The following is a 20,406-nucleotide window of genomic DNA, read 5'->3' as shown; positions in this document are numbered from 1 at the left end:
GAACTTTTGCATTGTTACCATAGTAGAGCTGCATTGGTGTCAGATGAATATTGGGGAAAACATTTCTGTAGACGAGGGGTGTCAAACTCACTTAGGGCTATGGGCTAGATCCAGACCACGGGAGTCCTTCAGGACTGGATCCAGTCTAGTGCACAGTGGTAGTTGCTGTGGCCACTGTGGCAGCAGTAGGTCTGGGGAGGGGGGTGAAGCTGGCCCCACTTGCCATGGCCATTGGTGGTGAAAGGGCCCTGAATTGCTTGGCAGACCATGCCCCGAACTTTTGGTAGTTTGGTAGGCCAGGCAGAGCAGCTCTGTAGGCTGAATCAAGCCCACAGACCATATGTATGACACTCCTCCTGTGTGGCGCTATCCTGTCCCATCGTTTGATTTTATTTTTATTTATTTATTTATTTATTTCCCCCATTTGGCCTGGGGACTGTTAACTTGTGCTCTTTAGGTTCTTTGGATGTGGTCAGATGTCCACATACTCACTGTACTTACCAGAACACCATTTAACAGACATGTTTGGACAGAGATGCTATTTTGGGAGGTGATCTCTACTGCTTTACTGATAGTAGAAATGCCATTGGGCATCATATGTCATGAAAAGCTCTCCTCTGATCCTTTCAGAAATGGTTAGCTGTCTCTTCTGCAAAATTCTACACGTGTGGTCCCCCCCATTTGCTGGCATGGACACAAATTAAAGTGTAAAGATAAACCTCTGAATCCATGTGAACCTGGCACAAGTAGAGCTTGTCTGTGGGGAAAATTTTCCAGCCTAATTATGCTGGTGTTACTTTCTGTGTGCACTTTTATCCCTGAATAGAGCAGCATTTGTTCAAATAAGCTAATATAACTCTGCATGCAGAAATGTACTGGTTTAGCTGTACTGGTGCCATTTACAGAAACCATCTGATGGCATTCTCTTTCCCCTTCATTTTGGGAGCATCTTCACTTCTGGGCTTAATTGAGGATTGATAGCCTGAGTTAAGTTTGCTTTTCCTCTAGCTAAACTGTTTCATAGTGAAGTAACAGCTGAGCATTACTTGATCAATTGTACAGGTAAGGGGTCAGCAACCTACAGCCCACAGAAGCATTCCATCCAGACTGCAGACAGGAGGCTTTAGTATTGTTTTGCAACAGGGCCTTGAGCCATGGGTGCCTTCCCCTGTGCTGCCAAGGGGGATGAGCACCAGCTGCTGGCACCCGCCTCCAACCCAGGATGGGTCATTGCAGTCTGCAGCTAGAAAAAAGTTGCCTTCTTATAGTGAAGGCATCTCATAATCTGTGCTTACTTAAACCCTAGATCATATCTCCCAACTGACCAACCAGCCTAAACTAAAGTTTTAAGGGATTTTGTGTGTAAAGAAGAGTTGGGTTGGAGGAAACACACTTGAGTGGCAAACTGAATGAACTCGATAGTATAAAGAAGCCCTCTACCTGCACAACCTTTTGAACACTAGGTTTATATTGTCCTGCCTCATGGTGCTTAATTTGAGCCCAGGAGAGAAACAGTTTCATAAGCCTTTGTGCTTTGTTACCATTCAAAATGTACCAAAACTTCCTTTTCAGTGGACCGTATACAGATCATCACTATGTTGGACTGTATAGTCTAAACAAATAATGAAAAATTTTATTTTACATGCTTGTCCTGCTGAGAGAACCCTAATGACTACTGGGTGATTTATGGCTTGCGTGCTCTCTCTTTCTCTAGGCATTTTCAAATGAATTGGAAACCTGCACAAGTGGAAATACTGCCAGTCTCAAGGGGCACAAATCTGTACCAAGGAGTGGTAAGCAACGGTCAGGTAAACTGTTTTGTTACTGTTACTCTGCTTTATACTTTTGTAAGTATACTAGAAAATGGATAAAAGAATCAGAAGGAATTTCTTCAAACTGGTGTTTTTGGTACTGGTTTCGTGAAGAAATGAGTTTGTGTTCAAAGTAAGCCAATAATGATCCTAATGATAACGACCCAGAACAGAAGACTTAATTTCCAGCAAGTGAAAAGCAAGGGTTTTTTTGGTGATATCTTTAGTTGGACCAGCTCTGTAGGTGAGAGCCTGTGAAACAAGCATTTCAGATGCAGAGTGATCTTTCTCAGGTCTGGGAATGGAGCAGCTACAGTCTAAGCTGAATATCGGATAAAACATATTTTTGCGTTTTTCCAACAAGAGTATTCAGCCCTTCTAATAATGGGTATGTTCACAATAAGAAATCATACCTATGCTTTACCACCAACACTACCACCACCACCCCATCCCCCAAAATCTCCCGTTAGAAATAGTAAGTGCAATCTTGAAACACAAAACTCTTGGTTCAGAGATGATACCTTTTTATTAGACCAACTGAAAAATAGTGCAAAAAAAATTCTTTCTTTGCAAGCTTTTGGACACATGCACCCTTCTTCAGGCTGAGGAGACATCAAAGATTGTAAAAGTCCTCTTAAGTAGAAAATAAACTCCATTTTGCACAGGGGAAGTAGAGGCTGGAAGTTTATTCCCCTGGTGTAGCAGGGCACTAAGGTGCCTGCTACTGGCAACAGTAAAATGGGCTCAACTGCCACTCACCGGGGCAGCACAGGTGGGGGTTGCTGAGACGACCAGTTGGGTCAGCTGACCAGAAGGGGGCAGGGCCGGGCCTATATAAACAGACAGGCTGAGGCTGGAAGGGCAGTTCCCCTCTGGCAGCCTGAGAAGTGGGAGCTCTGCTGGAGCCAGCAGGGCGGGCGTAGCAAAGAAGCCTGATGGCCTGAGCAGTGTTGACACGATGGTACGGGGAGGAGAGAACGCTGACAGGGATATGGATGAAGGTTAGCCAGGTTGGCTTAGGGTTTATGTTATAGCCAAGGGGCTTTGTGTTTTCTGTTTTGTTGTTGTTACACCGGAGGACCGGGCGAGGCTGTAGGGGTTGGAGGAGGCCTCATGGGAGCTCCCCAGTAGTGGGGGGGCGGTTCCTGGTGTCAGAGGGCGCTGTGTTTTGGGGTGTCCTGACCTCAGCCTAGTGTGGGCAATATCAGGAGGAGCCCAGTGTGGGCGTACGCAAGAAGTCCCAGTGGGGTATAAGACCCGAGAAGGGGGTCTGGGGGCCAGGTAAGGCCGAGGCTGCCTGAGCCCCAATCGTGGGAAAAGCCCCAGTGGGGCATAGGACCCTGAGAAGGGGGACTGGGGGCCAGGGAAGGCTGAGGCCACCTGAGCCCTGTTGTGAGGAGCCCAGTGGGCGTAAGACCCAGAAAAGGGGTCTGGGGCCAGGTGAGGCTGAGGCCGCCTGAGCCCTGTGGTGTGGAGCCCAGCGGGCATAAGACCCCAAGAAGGGAGTCTGGGGGCCAGGTAAGGCCAAGGCTGCCTGAGCCCCAATTTGCAGGAAGTGCAAGCAAAGCCCCAGTGCGGGCAGGGAGCGCAAGACCCAGGCCCTGGCTGGGGGCGAGAGCGCGGGGAGCATGAGGCACAGGCCCTGGCACGGGCCATAATATAGAGGCAGTCCCGTGGGGAGACAGACCCCGGTGTGGTCGGCGAGGCCCGGTGGTGGGTGATGCTATAGAGGCAGGCCCGCGGGGAGACAGACCCCAGTGAGGGCTGCGAGGCCCACGGGGCAAGGCAGACCCTGGTGCAGCCGGTGAGAACCGCGAGGCCCAGTGGCGGGTGACGGTATAGAGGCGAGGCCCAGAGCAGGCAATGGTATAAGGGCAAGGCCCCAGTGCGGGCTACGAGAGCCGCAGGAGACAGGCCTTGGTGCGGGCAAGAGCACGGGAAAGAGGCCCCGGGGCGGTGAGGTTCATGAGGGAAGCGAGGGGGCACCTGTGAGGACGCAGACGGGCAACTGGACAGAGCCCTGGTACAGCAAGGCACCGTGCCAAGGAGGGCAGAAAGGCAGCCTCCCATTAATGATATTCACCAGCAAGACGTGGCGGGCGAGATAGAGGGTGCATTCGAGACCCGATTTGGCACGGTAGGTAGGGGCACTAGGGGAGGTCACGGCACCCCTAGGTCGCATCCTGTCACACCTGGGTATGTGAAAGTCCTTTGAGTTGCACTGTCATGTGCAGAGAAGGAAAAAATATATGGAAAAATAAACTTCATTCCCAAACAAGAAAGAAGGATTTTTGCACCTCCCTGCCTGCCTCTAACATCTGACGCCTCCAGGGACAAAGACAGCCTTACCTGCACATCACAGAACAATTCTCACAAAAGGACTCTCGCATACCCAAGGGAATATGCTTCCAGCCTCAACTTCCCTATGCAAAAGTTTATTTTCTACCTGAGAGGACTCTTCTTCAGCCTGAGGAGAAATCAAAGGCTGTAAGAGTGCATGTGCCCAAAGTTTGTAAAGAAAGGGGTTTTTTTGTTTGGATTTTTTGCTATTTTTAATTGGTCTAATAAGAGAGAGCACCTCTGAAACAAGAGTTTTGCATTTCTCTCTTTCTCAGACCTACACAGCTACAAAATAGATCCCTGAAATCTTGAATCTGTGCAACCTGGTCATAGCATGAGGGTGTATCTTGTCTTGATCTCCCTGCCCATCAGTACAGTTACTTAAGCTTAGTATGGGTGAATTACTTTGATTCTCCAAGGAGGGCTGGGCATTCTTGTAATCCTCTGTGTGACAGACAAAGACTACAATTCAGACTTTCAAGGCCTTGTCTGGATGTGCATTTACTACCAAGTGGGTGTCTTCCTCTGGAAAGTGTCTCCTTTGCTGAATTGCTTTTCCATCCTTTTCAATTCCTTTATTTTTCTCTTGCAGTTTTCTTTGGGACCATTTTGACCTCAACAAAAGGAAGATACGAAATGCAGATTGGCTCAATTAAATTTCGAGTACAACAAGGAGACATAACCAAAGAAGAGACGGATGTCATTGTAAACGTATCAAATAAAAGCTTTTCCCTCAAAGCAGGTACTTCCAGTTAGTGATAAATTTTAATGATGAATGTGCTAGGATGGCTTTAATGGGGGCACATCTACATGGCAAACACCATGCTGTGCAGATATACCCAACCTAGTTCTGAATTAATTAGATTGGGTATGGACTTTTTGGCCTCTTGTAGTTTAAGATCAAGTGTAACTGTTAGGTGATTAAGTGGGCAGAATTAATTGACTGAGATGGAGTACCCCACTAACAAGGCCCTAATGGTTTTGGTAATGAGGTAGTTCATTCGGAGCTACCTCGGGTACCTCCTGCACATCACAATTCAGTACTGTGCACCTCCATGCATAAAGGTATTGGGGGGGAATAGTATTTTCAGCATGTAATTATTAGTATTTATTTTTGTAATATAGTGAGCCTTTGGTTCTTCATATTGGGGGGGATGGGGAACTGAACCAGAAATGTGACGTTTGTTTTTATTTGTTTTACTTTAGAAAACAAGGTTTTATCCTATACATTATTACAGAATAAGAATCATTTGCACATTTAAAAATCGCTATAAAATTATGTAACAAAAATATAATTTTGTGTTAAATCCATGGCAAATAAATCTTTCTCCATGAAACTTTATTATAAGTTTTACATTTTTATGAAGCCTTATTGGGTTCATTTTGATTTAATTTATAAAGATAGAAACAGCTCTGTTTGCCCCCAGTGAAAGCTATTAAATACTTTCTGAAACTTGAGCACTAACTTAAGAGGACCCTATGGTAGAGTTTAATCTTGACCAATACTATTACTAGCACTGAAACTTTGGATGGTATATTGCAGTGTTGCTTACAGGTTTTTGTTTTGTTTTGTTTTTTTAACCCCGTGGGCCAGATCAATGGCGTGGGGCCAGTCCATGGGCTGGGTTGGCTCGTGGATCCTGCCCTGCCCCCACATGCCAGGATCAGGCCCTGGGACTCTAGGTTGCCTCCACATGGCCAGAACCCATCCTTGTTCAGGTGGGGGCAGCCTGCAAAGCCCCATCTAGTGTGCAAGGCCACAGCCTGGGGGGCTTCCCACAGGACGTATGGGGAACCCTGCAGGCCAGATTACACAGCACCAGGGTTGAGCATCCCTGGTGTGTGTGGTATTCTATCCTGTTGTGACAAAACTGCTATTACTGTTCATTAGATTAATCAAACTAATACCGTTTTTTTTATTTTCAAAGGTGTCTCCAAAGCAATTCTGAAAGGTGCTGGATCAGAGGTTGAAACTGAATGTGCTCAACTAGGTATACCATATGCTTACTACCTGCTTTTTAAATGTGTTGATCACCTGCAATTTCAAGCTCTGGGAGCTGGGGTATTCAGCAGTGTTGAAATTTCTAGCTGCACTACATTCTGTGGATGTGTGTGTACATGCTCTTGCAACTCCTAAATTGATTGATACCATATCATAGGTTTCATAGACATTAGGGTGGGAAGGGACCTCACAAGATCATCAGGTCCAGCCCCCTACCCAAGGGGCAGGAAGTCAAGTGACCACAGTTATCTGTCAAATATGTTAAGATTTATTCAAAGGAGACACTTCAAGTGGTGTCACCATCAAGGTAAAGGAGTATAATTGACCTCTGTTTTGCACTCTGCTGTACCATTAAAACTTTACGATCCAGGGTAAAGCATAAAGGACTAAATTGTACTTTTTGGATGGTGCCCAGTGCAATGGTTGGTGTTTGCTTTAAACATAAAGGAGATGAACCATCCCGGGGGAGTCCCAGGAAATGAAGGGCACTTGGACAAATGGTCAGAAGGTACTTCTTATTGTGCTGCAACTTTCACGCTTTGCACATGACACTTAAAGTTACAGCACAGTCGAACTGAACAGATGTTCAGTGTTTGCTGGGGGCTTGAAGCCTGCATGAACTGGCCAAGGCAAGGATGCAGGAGGGTGCTATCTTATGCTCTGCAAGCTCCCCAGCCTGCCGGAAAGATTCCCAAGAAGGTGCTATCCATAGCCTCAGCTCCCTGGCTGGTAGCTTTCCCACCTCCCCTATCGCATTTCTCTCTCCTGGGGATTCCCTTGTGTGCTGGAAATGTGCTTGAGATGGGGTGGGAGGGAATCCCAAGCCCCCCCATCCTACCCCTTGTCTTGCGGGCCCAGGCCAGCTCCCTTCCCAAGATCCGAGCAGGGGTATCTTGGGAAGGGAGACACCACATGGTGTCAGGGTCTAGATTATGCCCACCTGCCCCCCCAGCTCCTGGTGTGAATGTCTTGCCATCTGCCGTGGCTGCCACACCGCAAGCTGCGGGTGGAATCTGAGTCCCCCTGCCTTATGTGCCTGGGCCAGCTGCCCCCAAGACCCAGCAGGTAGCCAACTCGGGTCTGAGTAATTGGGGGTTCAGGTTTTCTGTCCATTTCCCCAACCCCTGCCCCAGTTTCTGGCACTACCGTGTTGACAAACAACAGCCCTGGCTGCCGCACCAGGAGCCGAGGCAAGGGGTGGGAATCCGAGCTCCCCCACTTCGTGGACCTGGAGCAGTTCCCCACCAAGACCCCAGCAAGGGTACCTTCCCTCCTGCCCCCCCCCATCACCTTCCTTCCCCCACTGCGCAGGAGGGCTCTATCTTCTCTCTGTGGCAGCCCCACAAAGGCACACAGGATGTGGGCAGAATCACCCAAAATTAGACCTTGCAGGGAACCTGCACGCAAGTTTCCTAAGGTGCTGTGCTCCAGAACATCTTCATCTAATACCTGATTTAACAAGGGCTAATTTTTCCTGCGATTGGCTGTCTTAAAAGCACTCTGCAGCCATGAAGGTTTCCTATGTTATGACTCCAGAGTGCTTTCAGGGGCCTCACAGTGCAAAAAAATATAACTTTTGTAAGTGCCCAAAGTTCCTACCTAAGAGAAACTTGCATCTAACTTTAGACACAAGGCATCAAAGGATGAAAAATAAAATTGGGGAATAGTGGAAGCTGTGTGTAATTTAGTCCACACTAAAGAGGACTAAAGGAGAGGAGAGGAGCTCCATTCAAAGAGGATGGAGCTGGACTGTTCTCAGTGGGGGCAGATGATGGAACAAGGAGCAATGGTCTCAAGTTGCAACAAGGAAAGTTTAGGTTAGATATTAGGGAGAACATCCTCACTAGCAGGGGAGTGAAGCACTGGAACAGGTCACCCACAGGTGTTGTGGAATCTCCATCCTTGGAGGTTTTCAAGACCCAGCTAGAATTGGGGCTGGGGCTGCTTTGAGCAGAGGTTGGATTAGATGTGACCTCCTGAGGTCCCTCCCAACCTTATTTTTCTATGATTCTAAGAGGCAGGGGCTCAGGGAAGAAGCAAAGAGGTAGGTCAGTAGTAAAAACCAGCTGAAGAAAGTGAACTGTATAGCCAGAGCTGAAAGGAGTGATGCTGCATTATGTACAATGCTAAAGAGGAGAATGTAGGTAAATGAAGGAAAGGGTAATTGTGGTAGGATGCCCATGAGACACTGAAAAGCACCATATTGTCTGAGAGCACTGAGCAAACTGAACTGTAGGCAGTAACTCAACTGTGGGCCTGGAAAGTGATGGTGTAAGAGTTTTGAATCTTTTGCAGGAGATCATTGGGAACCCAGGTAAAGATGCAGAAAGAGGGTGACAGAAAGGTGGCAACTGGAGAGAAGATTTCAGACAAGTTTTACATAAATTGTTTTTTTTTGCATCTCATTTTGTTTCATCTTTCAGCCTCCCAACCTCACAATAACTTTATAACCACTCGAGGTGGAAATCTGAAGTGTAAGAAAATTATTCACCTTGTTCCCAGTGATGACATCAAAGCTCAGGTCTCTAAAGTGCTTCAGGAGTGTGAAGAGAGAGGATACAAATCTGTTGCCTTTCCAGCAATTGGAACAGGTTTGCCTTTCCTTAGAAATATAAAACTAAAATCAGTTGGTTTTCTTGCGACCAAGTTCTACCCATGTGACTTTGCTGCCATCCATGTGCCATTGGTGAATTTGATTGATCTAAAAAGTTTAATTCTTTTTCATTTAAAAGAAAAATTAATAAAATTGTTGTATTCCTTGATGTCCCATAATGTGCTTCCAATTCAGGAAGACTGTGGGCTCTGTGATTAAAGTTCCAATTGTGCATAGATCCATTTCTTGACTATGACTACATATTTAGGACTGCTAGGGCACATCCAGACTAGTAGGCACAGACTTGTAGCATCCCAAACCAGTTCGAGACGCTGCAGGAGGCACGGTACGAATGAAAAAATGTTCACTGAAGCCCATATTTGTAGCATGGGTTCAAAATTAGATACTTGGATATCCTGGTGTACAAAAAAAACATGGGGAGGAAAAAAACAGAACATGCCCTGAGGTAACCCAGAAGCCGGTCCTCTGGAGAGTGGTGCCAGTCCCCAGGTGACAGCCAAGTGACCTGGGGCTGCAGAAAGACGCACGGCCTGTGCTGAGCTGGGCAACACCCATGATGAGTGGCACAGGCAGGACATCACTGCAGTGGGGGACTGGGGCCTTGTGGGGTGGGGGGCATTGCATGTGCTTTGGGGGTTGCCCTGTAGGGGGCAGGGGACTCACCCCTCCCAAGCAGCCCTCCATAATCCCCCTCTATGGATCCCCACAGCCCTCCACATCCTCCCACACCCCTTCCCACCCACCTTCTGCAAACCCCCCATCCCCTCCATCACACACCCATTGTCCCCAGCTGGCAGATAGGATGAGACCTGCTGGCAGGAGCTGTGGTTGCAGGGGCAGCTGTCCCCACATCTTAGTTAGTGAGGGGGTCAGGGGGAGCTGTAATTGTTCTATGATGAGACAACCAAAAGCAAACATCAAAACAAATATATATTTAGAATGAATGTATTATGATGCTAGAGACACTGGTAGGTTTCCAGATTGCTTTAAAATTGTAAATGTATCAATAAGACATTGCCCAACTGATTCTCTCCCTCTCTATGTGTATATTTGTATGTATATGCACACGCGCGCACACGTGTGTGTGTGTGTGTATAGTGGTCTTTTGTTTTAAGTGTGGAAAAACATGGATTTGGGGGTATTTTAAAGGGTGAATTTGGGATTCTTTTTTATCATAGATTTTGCAGATTTTAAATAAGGAGTACCAGAATTTCTGCTAGTGAGGCAGGACCCAAGCAGAGAAGCCTGCTTAGGGCTGGCATCTGGGACTCAGCTGGAGATGGCTGACCTTCTGGCCACTTGGCCCTAAGCGGCCAGGCTTTGACAGTTCACCGAGAACATCTTCCGGGCGATAGCTGTCCAGATGGCAGGCCAGCTCTTTAGCCACAGCCTGCTGGCAGCTGGCCCAGAGGTGCAGATGCCTCTTCTGTGGCCGTGCAGTTCCCATCAGGGTCTGGCAGGCGTGCAGCCTTGGGGCTGCATGCTGTTGCAGGTGGCAGCAAGTCACAGCCAGGCAGCAGCCCCCACTGCCAGATTGCTGCATTGGGTAGAGGGTGCAGGGAACTCTTGTTAGGGCTGCTTCAGCAGTCCAGCTCGCACAAGGGGTAGTGTCCCCAGATACCAATTAGCCAGGGCCCAGAAGCTCCTGAGAGCAGGTAGCCCTGAGCTCCTTGCCAGTGCAGTTTTTTATTTATACTGCTGGGTCCAGCACAGGTGCTGGCCCCAGGCTCTGGTTCCCCGTGGCTGAAGATCCTGGAGGAGCTGGGCAGGGTTATTTTGCCCCAAGTGGCACAACCTGCCGCACACCAAAGTGCATGACCAGGCACATGTGCTGAGGCAAAAATCCCCAGCTCAGATTTGTCACTCCTATTTGAGCTGCTGCAGGTGCATGTGTCTACATGTATAGATGTGCCCTTAGAGCCTGTTAGCCAAGGTCCCTTCTATAGCAGGCAGCCCCATCATATAATTGCTTTCATTTACTTATACCACACCAATAGCTAGTTAGGTTTTTTGCTTTTACTTCTACTCTTCAGAGGCTATTATGATGTTGAAAAACCTTTTACTTTCTAGCCTAAAAATGTCTTCGTTCTAGGCAGTTTTGTGCCCAAGATTGTAATCATCCTAATCCTATTTTAAGTGGCTTTTTTAACACAATGCATCCATTTTAGTTGTTGTTATTTTTAACTTTGATATTTATTACAGGTCAGGCAGGCCATGATCCTGCTGAGGTAGCTGATGCTATGATGGATGCTGTTGTGGACTTTGCAAATAGTAAATCTGTTCAATCTGTGGAAAAAATCAAAATCATTATCTTCCAGCCACATCTAATGGATGTGTTCCATGCGAGCATGCAGAAAAGACAAGTAACTGAGCAGGTACCTCCTACACCTGCACCACGTTCATTCTTCTCTCGGGTTGTATGTAAGTAGCTGCCTTGGTGTTACTGTCTGTGTAGGGGTGCACGTATAAGGCTACTTGATTCTTATCCTTTCTTCCATTGCAACTACTTTCTGTATTTCTACTTGATTACAGCCTATTTTGGGTTTGGAAAACGCCCAACAGAAAAATCCCCCTCTGTGGTTTCAGAGACGAAAATTATGCCAGCCATTTTTCAGATTTGTGGTGAAAGCTGGAAAAATGTAGAAGCAGCTGAATCATGGATTAAAAACCAGATTTTAAAGCAACAGCTTGAAAAGACTATATCAGAAGAAGGGATTTCAGGCTTTGGTGAAAGGGAGTTTGAGAAACTGAAAGACCTTCAGAAAAAATTATACATTGACATTGATTGGAATCTCAAGGAAGCTGTTCCTGCCATTCGAGTTTCAGGTGTTAGCCATCATGTCTTGAATGCTTGCTTGGAAATTCAAGAGCTAATTAAAAAAGTCAGAGAAGCTCAAGAAGAGGAATCCAAGGCAGAACTTGTTAGCAGCCTAGTTGAGTGGCAGTACTTAGAAAACGGTAGTTATGTGCCCTTTGACACCCTGACGAACCTGCACTTGGAGGATGCGGCAATGGGAAAACAGAAGGAGATTGACATCACTTTTGAGAACAAAAGATATAAAGTGGATCTGGTAGCAAAAAGTGCTCTAGATGATCAAGGGAAACGTATACCTATTATACGCATCTCGAAAACAGAAGGTAAGTGAACTCTTCTCCATCTGGTTTCATTGTTACTCAAGCTAGGTTTAGTATTGCTGTAGTGCTAGACTAGACCAATGCAGATGAGGAGTAAGGAGAATAAGCTACGGTCAGACAGAGCTGTTTTTGTGTACATATGGAATACATATCGCCATTAGAAGTAGTACGTCGTATACTGAAAAAAGAATTGAAAGAAACTGAAATGGAAGACAAAGATGATTAAAAAAAAAAAAATCCTGGATGTTTTAAAATTGTGAAAGGCACAGTAAATCAAATTTGTGATGACAAGAAAAAACAGTAATTTAGGCAGCTGGAATGCTGTTAAGCATCTTGTATTTATAGAGATACTGTCTTTTTCTTTCCATGAGATTCCCTCAGTTAGCTCCACCTGTTTTGCTCATCTGAGAGGGTCAGAGACATCTTGTGTGTGTACCATGCCTAACAGTGGCTTTGTTACCTCTAGAAGCTACCACAATACAGCTACTAATTGACTGGAATTACGATTAGAGGAAGAGTCCTAATGAGAACATTGCTTCATTTGATACCACTGAAATAGAGATTCTAAATGTTCCTGCATTTAGGATACAATAAAACTCCCAGCTATGAAAGATACTTTTCTTCTTGGGGACTCCTCGCTGTCTTTTGTCTTGCTCTCTCTTTTCTCTTGGAAAGAATTGTCTTGCTCTCATGAAGTCTTTACTCTTCTTGATTTGAGAGTATCCAGTATTTATGTTCTTTTTGGCATAAGTGGAAACCAGCTTCATATTCATTGACCATGAAGCTGCAACCCTAGTTTCTCTGCAGTGAATTGAGATGGAAAGCGGCTGGTGCTGTTGAGTCTGGAGGCCATATGTTTGAGGGAGAGAGGGTTATAGTGTCTTCAATAAATTGTTTTCTGTTTTTCTCTGAGATGCCTCTGCATAGGTGGAAAGAATAACTTCTGTCTTGTGCTACTACATCCAGAAGCAGAGACAGAAAAGGGGTGAAGTTTAGGTTAGACCTGTTCCCAATCTTTTTAGCCCTTCAGCATTTCTCCATTTCCCTATGTCATACATTCTTTTAAGAAAAAGGAGTAGGGAACGATGCTGCCACTTTACCAATGAGTGTGGAGTGCAGTGAATTTAGGTGTTCCTGGTATAGGTGAAACTGCTGGTTAAGCCAAATATTGAGGTGCCTTTTCAGTCTTTACTAAGCATCTGATATTCTGACAGCTTTCTCTCAGTGAGGCTTATGAAAAGCTTAGCAAGGATTTTTAAGGTTTGGGTCTTGAACAGCATTATCAACATAATTGCATTTTAGGACCTCAGTCCAAAGTCCATTAAGTAAAAGCAGAGCAAGGAATCATTGAATGATGCTTTCATAGCATGCTGATAATTTATGCCTCCATAATCAGAGTCCAGTACACATTGTTAACAAAACATTTGCCTTTGCAGAAAATCAGTCAATAGTACTCCCTGCAACATGGGAAGATATGAACCAAGAGCGTGTCAAAGTTGTGCAGCTAAAACCAGAAATGAAAGAATATGAAGATGTTCAGAAAAAATTTCAAGAGACCTGCGCATCATTCAAGATTGAAAAGGTGAAATGGTGTCTGTTTCTGAGTCTAGGTGTCTTGGTGACTGCCCCAGATAGATAAGATAAGAAGGGATGTAAAAAGTTTAATACACCCAAACCAATGTTATATGGTTTCTTTTTGGAAGAGAAACATCCTTTTTCACAACTCTAGCAAAAGTTTCCCTGAGACACCTTCCAGTGAGGCTGCCTTTTTGGGCAAATCTAATTGAGTTTATGGGGGTGAGAAGTCATTTTGCACTCCCTTTCCTCCCCCCCAGCATTCCTTCCTTTCTCAACAGGAGCAAAGCAGCTTGGTTCCACTGAAACATTCTTAGTGGAGCCAGTTATGACAGTTCTGAAATTTAAAATCTTTTCAATCAGATTTTGAGGCCAAGTCTGATCTCTCTTACAACCAAGTCGATCTAGACTAATTTCTTTGACTTCAGTGAAGTTAGTTTGGATCAGTGATTCTCACCCATGATGGGTTGCCTTGTTAGGCCCCTAGCAGGCATTACACTTAAGATGCGATTGTCCAGCTAATCATGTCTTAAGTTGACCTGGCCACACATTCGTTCAGTTAATGATGTGATAAAACTGAGAATAAACCACAAAGTTATTACACATCAGTACGCTAATAACTTAAGCGTAATCACTTTTGTGGCTGGTTTCCATCTCACCTTAAATTGCATGTGAAGCCAGCCTGATCAGCTGATTGGGGCTGCCAGCTTCAAGGGTGCAACAGAGCCCTTTGTTCTGCTGTGCCCGCAAGGCTTGGAGTGGGAGTCGGCTGGTCAGGATTCCCAGCCTTGGGTGAATTGGAGCCCTTGACCCCAGTGCTCTCCTGAGGCTGGGAGCACCAGTTGCCTGACTGGCTTTCTACTTGCCAGTACAGAGGGAGCCTAAGATCGTGTTCCTGGCCTCCGCCTTGACTGTCAATTTGGCACAATTTTCTGTAACTGCGCCTCCTGCCATTTCATGTGTACCATGGCAGAAGGCACAATTGTTGGGATTGCAGGTCAGATTCTATCGTGCTTTTAACTGAATGCCTGCCAGAGGCTTTAGGTATGCAAACCCCTACACCTGATTTACAAGATAAACCCAGAGATTTCTAATGGGAAACCATAGTGTTAAAAATGTTCTGAACTATTGTAGACTGAGTTGTTGGCTGCAGAAGAAGTGCTCTGCTGGGGGTTTTTTGAGGGTTTTTTGTTTGTTTTTTTTAAATCAAAAAATGAGTGCAAACTGAGAGCTGGCATCTTGAGGGGTGACTTGAATCTAAAAAGGTTGAGAACCACTGCACTAAATTACCATTTTACCAGTGCAGTCATTATGATCATTCAGATAGTCTTCTGTGATCTTGCTTTTGGTCATTATTGATAATGTGTCCTGTTTTTCTAACTCCGTAGATTGAAAGGATACAAAATCCATACTACTGGAAGGCCTACCAGATAAAAAAGGAGGAGATGAATACCAAAAATGGCAACACGAATAATGAAAGACTTCTGTTTCATGGAACAACGAGTAACTCGGTCACCCAGATTAATTGCAAAGGATTTAATCGCAGTTATGCTGGAATGAATGGTAATGTGCTGAGAGCTACTTGTTTTGAACAGGCATGGGGTGTATCTGTCTCTATCTGCGTACTGTATAATTGTGCCTTGTGTGATTTATTGGCTCCTTTCTGTCTGAACATTATTCTGTAGGTGCTGCAGGTGTTCTTGGTTCCAGTCATGGTTGAAGTTTTTTAAATAATGGCACTTAGCCATTTGATAGCTCCTTTCATTAAAGCAACATATCCCAAAATGTGTGGCCCACTCCCTGAGGAGGGAGTGGAAAAGGTTTCTAGGGAAGGGTGCAGCAGATGACAGTAGCAAGGGGAATGGGCAGTAGTGGAGGAGAGATTCGGCAGCAGCTGGGGAATTGCTGGTAACTGGCAGCTTAAGTTGAGGAGCATGTATAAACACCCAAAGGTAAGGAAACACTGCACTAGAAGATTTTAAAGAACTTGAACGTGGCATAAAGTAAGACAGTACCGTATTTTGTCACCTACAACACAGCCTGGAGTAAGATGCAGACCTTGTTTTTGAGAAGTGGAGTGAAGAAGAGATCTTTCCTTGTAGCAAGTAACTGAGTGGCAGCAGCTAGAGAGCCAGGCTTGCTGATTGTTCAGCTTCCTGTGGATCCCATGTGCTTTCCCTTTCACCTGGCAGAAGCTTATATTGAAAAGGCTGCTGTTACTGTATTTCCTCACTTATAATGCACAACCCAATTTCCAGCAGCTAGTTGGGTGAGGAAGGGTTTCTTTTATGTTAGAAAATACCATACTGCTCTTTCATAGAAAGCAAACAGAGGCTTGCAGGTGAGCCAGCAGAAGAATTGAAAGGTGGAACCTGGGTGTTTAGACTCCCAGGTCCCTGTTTTGGCCACACTGCCATGTCAGATTTATGCATCTCTGTTGTACTTCAGGGTCTAGAATAAACTTAGACAGTGACATACTGATTCTTTATCAGACTTTGCTGTGGATAAGCATAACTTTCAGCTGCTTGAAAAGAGGAGGAGGAGTTGGTGCTTCAGCTCTCGTGGTGTAACTGTTAGGTCCGCCTGCTTCTGGCAGTGTAAGGATGTGGACAGATATAATACTTACAACATAGTAAATTAACTTTAAGCTCCAAGAGTCTAGCTGTTGATGCCATGTAAGAATGGTTTTAACTTCCTGGAATGTTTTCCCTGTGCTGGGGTTGAAAAACCAAGATCTTGTGCGGGGGGGATGCAGAGAAGTAGAGCATCCAGTGCCTAGGCCACCACAAGTAAGGGGTCACATAGCACTCTTCAGCACTTGATAACCCTTCCACCCCTCCTCCTACCCCAAATTAGCCTGGAAGCCCTGGAGCGTAGGGCTGTAGCGGGGAGCTGAAATTTGACAGGCTCCTTTCCAGCAGGAGGGTTGAAAACCTGCAGACATTTTTAGGAGGGGTCCGCAAAGCACTCAGCACCTTGGTCACCACAAATTAGGGAGCCACACAGCACTCCCAGCACCTGGCAACCCCTCTGCTCCCACCCCTGCCCCAGATCTCACTGAGTGGAGTACATTTCCCATCTTGGGGTCCAGGCTGTTACCAACCTCTACTTGTGCATCCTCAGTCGGGGTATTGCCACATAGATCTTTGTAAAGTGGGGTTATGTTCTTAATCAGTCCATTTTGAGAAGTGGGAGCAAATATTACAGTTTTAGGCCATGATGTCTTCCTTTTTCTTGGTGACCGGCTGGCTAGTCCAGGTCTTCATCCCTTGTCCTAACGGAGTCCTAGGGAAATTCTGGGCATTGATCTGGATACTCTGCAACTCCCTGGTGATGGTTTGGCAGCAGCATGATCTGTAAGAGGTGACATGTTCTGCTTGGAATTCTTAGCAGTGTGCATGTGGACGCTTCTGTCCAGGGACAAATGTGAACCAGTTCCCAATCAGTGACATTCCTGGAACAGGTTAAGTGTTATGTCTGCTTGCACCCCAAGTCAGCTACAATGGTATATCACTGGAATGCTGAATGAAACAGGGTTCAAGTTAGAGCAGTTTTGTCATGTCCATACCCTTGTAGCAGCTCCACTGTCAGATTGTACTGGTATCATTCCACACTAGTACACTGGCTACCTCTGGCCCCACACTTGCATTGAATATGGGTCATACAAGGAAATTAAAGCAATCACTTAAGTCCATGCCCTCTTCCCCTTTAACACAGATAATAGTTTCATGGCTCATACAATTTAGCTGCTCACACTGCTGATCTCTCTGTGCTCCACAGGTAATAATGACCGTTCTCCTTTTTGAACCATCTTACTGTTATAATATTAGTTTGATCTGTTTCAACTATCCTTTGCTTGTTCTGTAGCCACTTCTGGTAACTCCTTGTGCTTGCTACCATCTTCCCCTTCTCCTTCCTTTTACGTAATGGAGTTAAAAATCCTTGTTTTACCTAGTTGTGAAAGAGTAAACATCAGGAGCTGCTTGCTAAACTCTCCAAATCCAGTGTATCGGGTTCAGTGTAATCTTCCCTTTTCTCTCCGGCTAACCCTTCTACTTTTGACTTCTTGTCTCCTCACGGTGTCTAGGACTTCATAAATCTCCCAGTCTCTGCCCAGTACCATTGGGTAAGGTAGGTCGTTGGCTAGACCTACTGGCATCTCACCATCACACTAGTGTTTAGCTTTAGGCTATATCTGCTCTCCTTTTGGGGCATAAAATAACCTTCCCCAAGAAAAGCTTATCTAACATCTCACCCAAGTAGATAATTGGTCTGATTAAGGTATTGCCAAACAAACCCTGTTTCTTCCAGTATTTCTAATGCATTTATCATACTTTAGGAAGCTTCCAAGGAGTCGAGTTGTTGTACTTGCTCTTAAAGTAACCCAAGGACTAGCTGTTATTTCTACAGTTTGATTTAAAGGGGCTAACTGAAAGCATCAAGAGCAGTTGTTGAAAAGATGCCTATGAGATTTGTTAAGTTAACTCTTTGACTTTACAAAGGAGAATCATGGAGCATCACCTGATTTTAAAATTCCAGATTCTTCAAGGTAGTTTTCAGTTACCTGAAACAATGTCTAACCCCTCTTGGTAACCGTGTGTGTGTAGACCCTGTAGCCTGGCCGATGCAGCTTTCTACCAGCAGTCCTGGGTTGTGCAGCTTGTGTTGAGCTTAGTCAACTCTTGAGGTCTACACAGCACCCTCAGATTTTTGTGGGCTATATCAGGACACATTGTTAGACGATTATTGCGGGGTCTCTGTTTTTGTTCATTCAGCTTCTCTGCTGTTCCCAGTGCCATCCAGTAGATAGCACCAATGTATAACACATGCATTTAATCCTTTCCTTGATTCCGTGGTTCACAGGCACCCGTTTTAGACTCAAGGCACCCTTTGGAAAATGTCAGTCCTTGCCTTTCACTCTTTTAACCACAGAAAAATAATTGGAGTAATTCTTGTATTGCAAAGAACTCAAAGCCCACAACCGATCAGAATGTTTTTAACACTATGGATTCCTATTTGAAATCTCTGGATTTATCATGTGAATCAACCTGTGGTACCCTGATTGAGAATCACTGCCTTAGTTGGAGCATTTTTACTGTTCATTAATTTCAAGGCTTCTATTTCTGTTTTTAACTCAAACTACAAATTGGAATTTCTCCCTCTTCTATTTTTTTTTTCTTAGTTTGAAGGTTGACATGCTAGGTTTTGATAATTTTTTTTTTTTTTTTTCTGGGCAATGCAGTTGATATTACTTGAATGCAAAAGCATTGGTCCTCTATTCTGATCAAGCAGAGGTGGGGTGAATAATTCTATAACTTTGTTGGTATCTTAGACAATAGAGCAATAGTTTTCTGATGAAAGGGCCACAAGGAACTAAGAATTTATAATTAATAATGATCTCGTTGAGGCGCATTTATACCCATCTCTGCTGATGAGTTACTGTTTTTCAGCCATTTTCTCCAGAGATCTGAGAGGGGGAATGGATTGCAGGGTAAGAAGCAGTGCCACTACTATTCTAACCTTGGTAACACAATAATTATAAAGTGATGCAGAGTAGGCCATCCAGAGGCAAACAGAGGCAAAAAGTAACTTTCAGCAGCTGCTCCACTGTGAGAGAGAAATCTGTTAAGTCATAACTTGGTTCAATATTCTGCTTGATATTGATAAAAAGTTTTTTCATTGGCAACCTGGAATACAACTAATGCCCTCATTCCAGTCTGTAATACTCATGCGTATTGCTAATGAGGTTGGGCAGAGGCTGCAGGCATTTGGGTATATGGAAAAGTGAAAGAGATGATGATTGCACATGAAAAGATCTTAAAACCTTTGTGTTTCTGATCACAGCTGCACAGTTTGGTAACGGAACCTACTTCGCTGTCAGTGCCAGTTATTCGGCCCATGACACCTACTCTAAACCGGATGGAAATGGGACAAAGTATATGTACCTGGCCCAAGTCCTCGTCGGAGCGTATTGCAGGGGGAAAAAAGGAGATATCATTCCTCCAGCAAAAAATCCCACCGATCCTACAGATCTGTATGACAGCTTGACAGATGATGTGAATCGGCCATCCATGTTCATCATATTTAATGATATTCAAGCTTATCCAGAATATCTCATTACTTTCACCAGATAAATGTTCTTGGTTACACACAAGAAGGGGGGAGGGCGGGATGTGAAGCTTCTTTATTTGGTAAGAGTACCTCAAAAACTATTGGCTAATAACAAATGTGCAATGGTGGATGGTATAAGAATTGAACATCATGACTTGAAATGTTTTACATTACATTTGAATGTCCTTTGCTTAAGCAAAACTTTATATTAGCCAACGAAAGGACTACTTAAAAATGTCAGCCTCTGTAAACTGGTAACACGGGTACCCCGCATGAAGTTTTAAGTTCAATGTCAGATAAAAACTCTTCAGTTAGATTGCATGATGGAAAGCTTTCCACTGTTCCCAGTCAAATGTTAACTGTTAGCCTTTTGTATGTGGAATTATGAACATGCAGAGCTGATAACTCTACAAGACTGGTACTAAATTGCCAAGTTTTTACAGTAGAGTTTGATATTAGTAAAAATCATATCTATTAATCAAGCCTTTCAATGAGCAAATGTCCAAAACAATTTTTATTTCTAATTGGATTTTCTATCTGTATCTCTGATGATGGCAAAATGTTGCACTTTTGTTTTTTTGTAATAAATGGCTGCTGTACGTTGCATTTTTGTTAGCTTTCTGTTCAGATGTAGCCAGTATTTCTTTTTATACTCTTCATCGCATTTCAAAATTTGTCCATCCATTTTCAAATATGTAAAGTCTCAAATCGAGTTTTGCTTTTAAAAGCATTTTCATCGTGGGACTGTCCCATATTGCACTGATTTACTTCTTAAAACAAAATGACACTGGAACGTTACGTAACAGCAGTCGCATATC

At 44.7% G+C, this 20,406-nt stretch overlaps 1 protein-coding gene across 2 annotated transcripts in view; it reads left to right on the top strand.

Annotated features, from left to right (window-relative positions):
- LOC109323004 (poly [ADP-ribose] polymerase 14-like) overlaps positions 1–20,194 on the top strand; it is a 46,199-nt gene extending 26,005 nt beyond the window's left edge. Inside the window, exons 11-19 of one of the 2 annotated variants that reach the window (XM_019554336.1) lie at positions 1,715–1,808; positions 4,744–4,893; positions 6,080–6,142; positions 8,577–8,744; positions 10,970–11,185; positions 11,297–11,905; positions 13,339–13,484; positions 14,866–15,040; positions 19,322–20,194. In XM_019554336.1, the coding sequence (XP_019409881.1) occupies positions 1,715–1,808; positions 4,744–4,893; positions 6,080–6,142; positions 8,577–8,744; positions 10,970–11,185; positions 11,297–11,905; positions 13,339–13,484; positions 14,866–15,040; positions 19,322–19,611 (1,911 nt within the window). In that variant the 3' untranslated portion in view covers positions 19,612–20,194. Of the gene's footprint in view, positions 1–1,714; positions 1,809–4,743; positions 4,894–6,079; positions 6,143–8,576; positions 8,745–10,969; positions 11,189–11,296; positions 11,906–13,338; positions 13,485–14,865; positions 15,041–19,321 lie in introns of both variants that reach the window. The other variant, XM_019554337.1, reaches the window with a different exon arrangement.
- Positions 20,195–20,406: the final 212 nt, after the last annotated feature.

This window comes from Crocodylus porosus, unplaced genomic scaffold (assembly GCF_001723895.1).
Source record: "Crocodylus porosus isolate Cpor-Errol unplaced genomic scaffold, CroPor_comp1, whole genome shotgun sequence".
NCBI lineage: Eukaryota > Metazoa > Chordata > Crocodylia > Crocodylidae > Crocodylus > Crocodylus porosus.
This window is presented reverse-complemented; position numbering and strand designations above follow the sequence as displayed.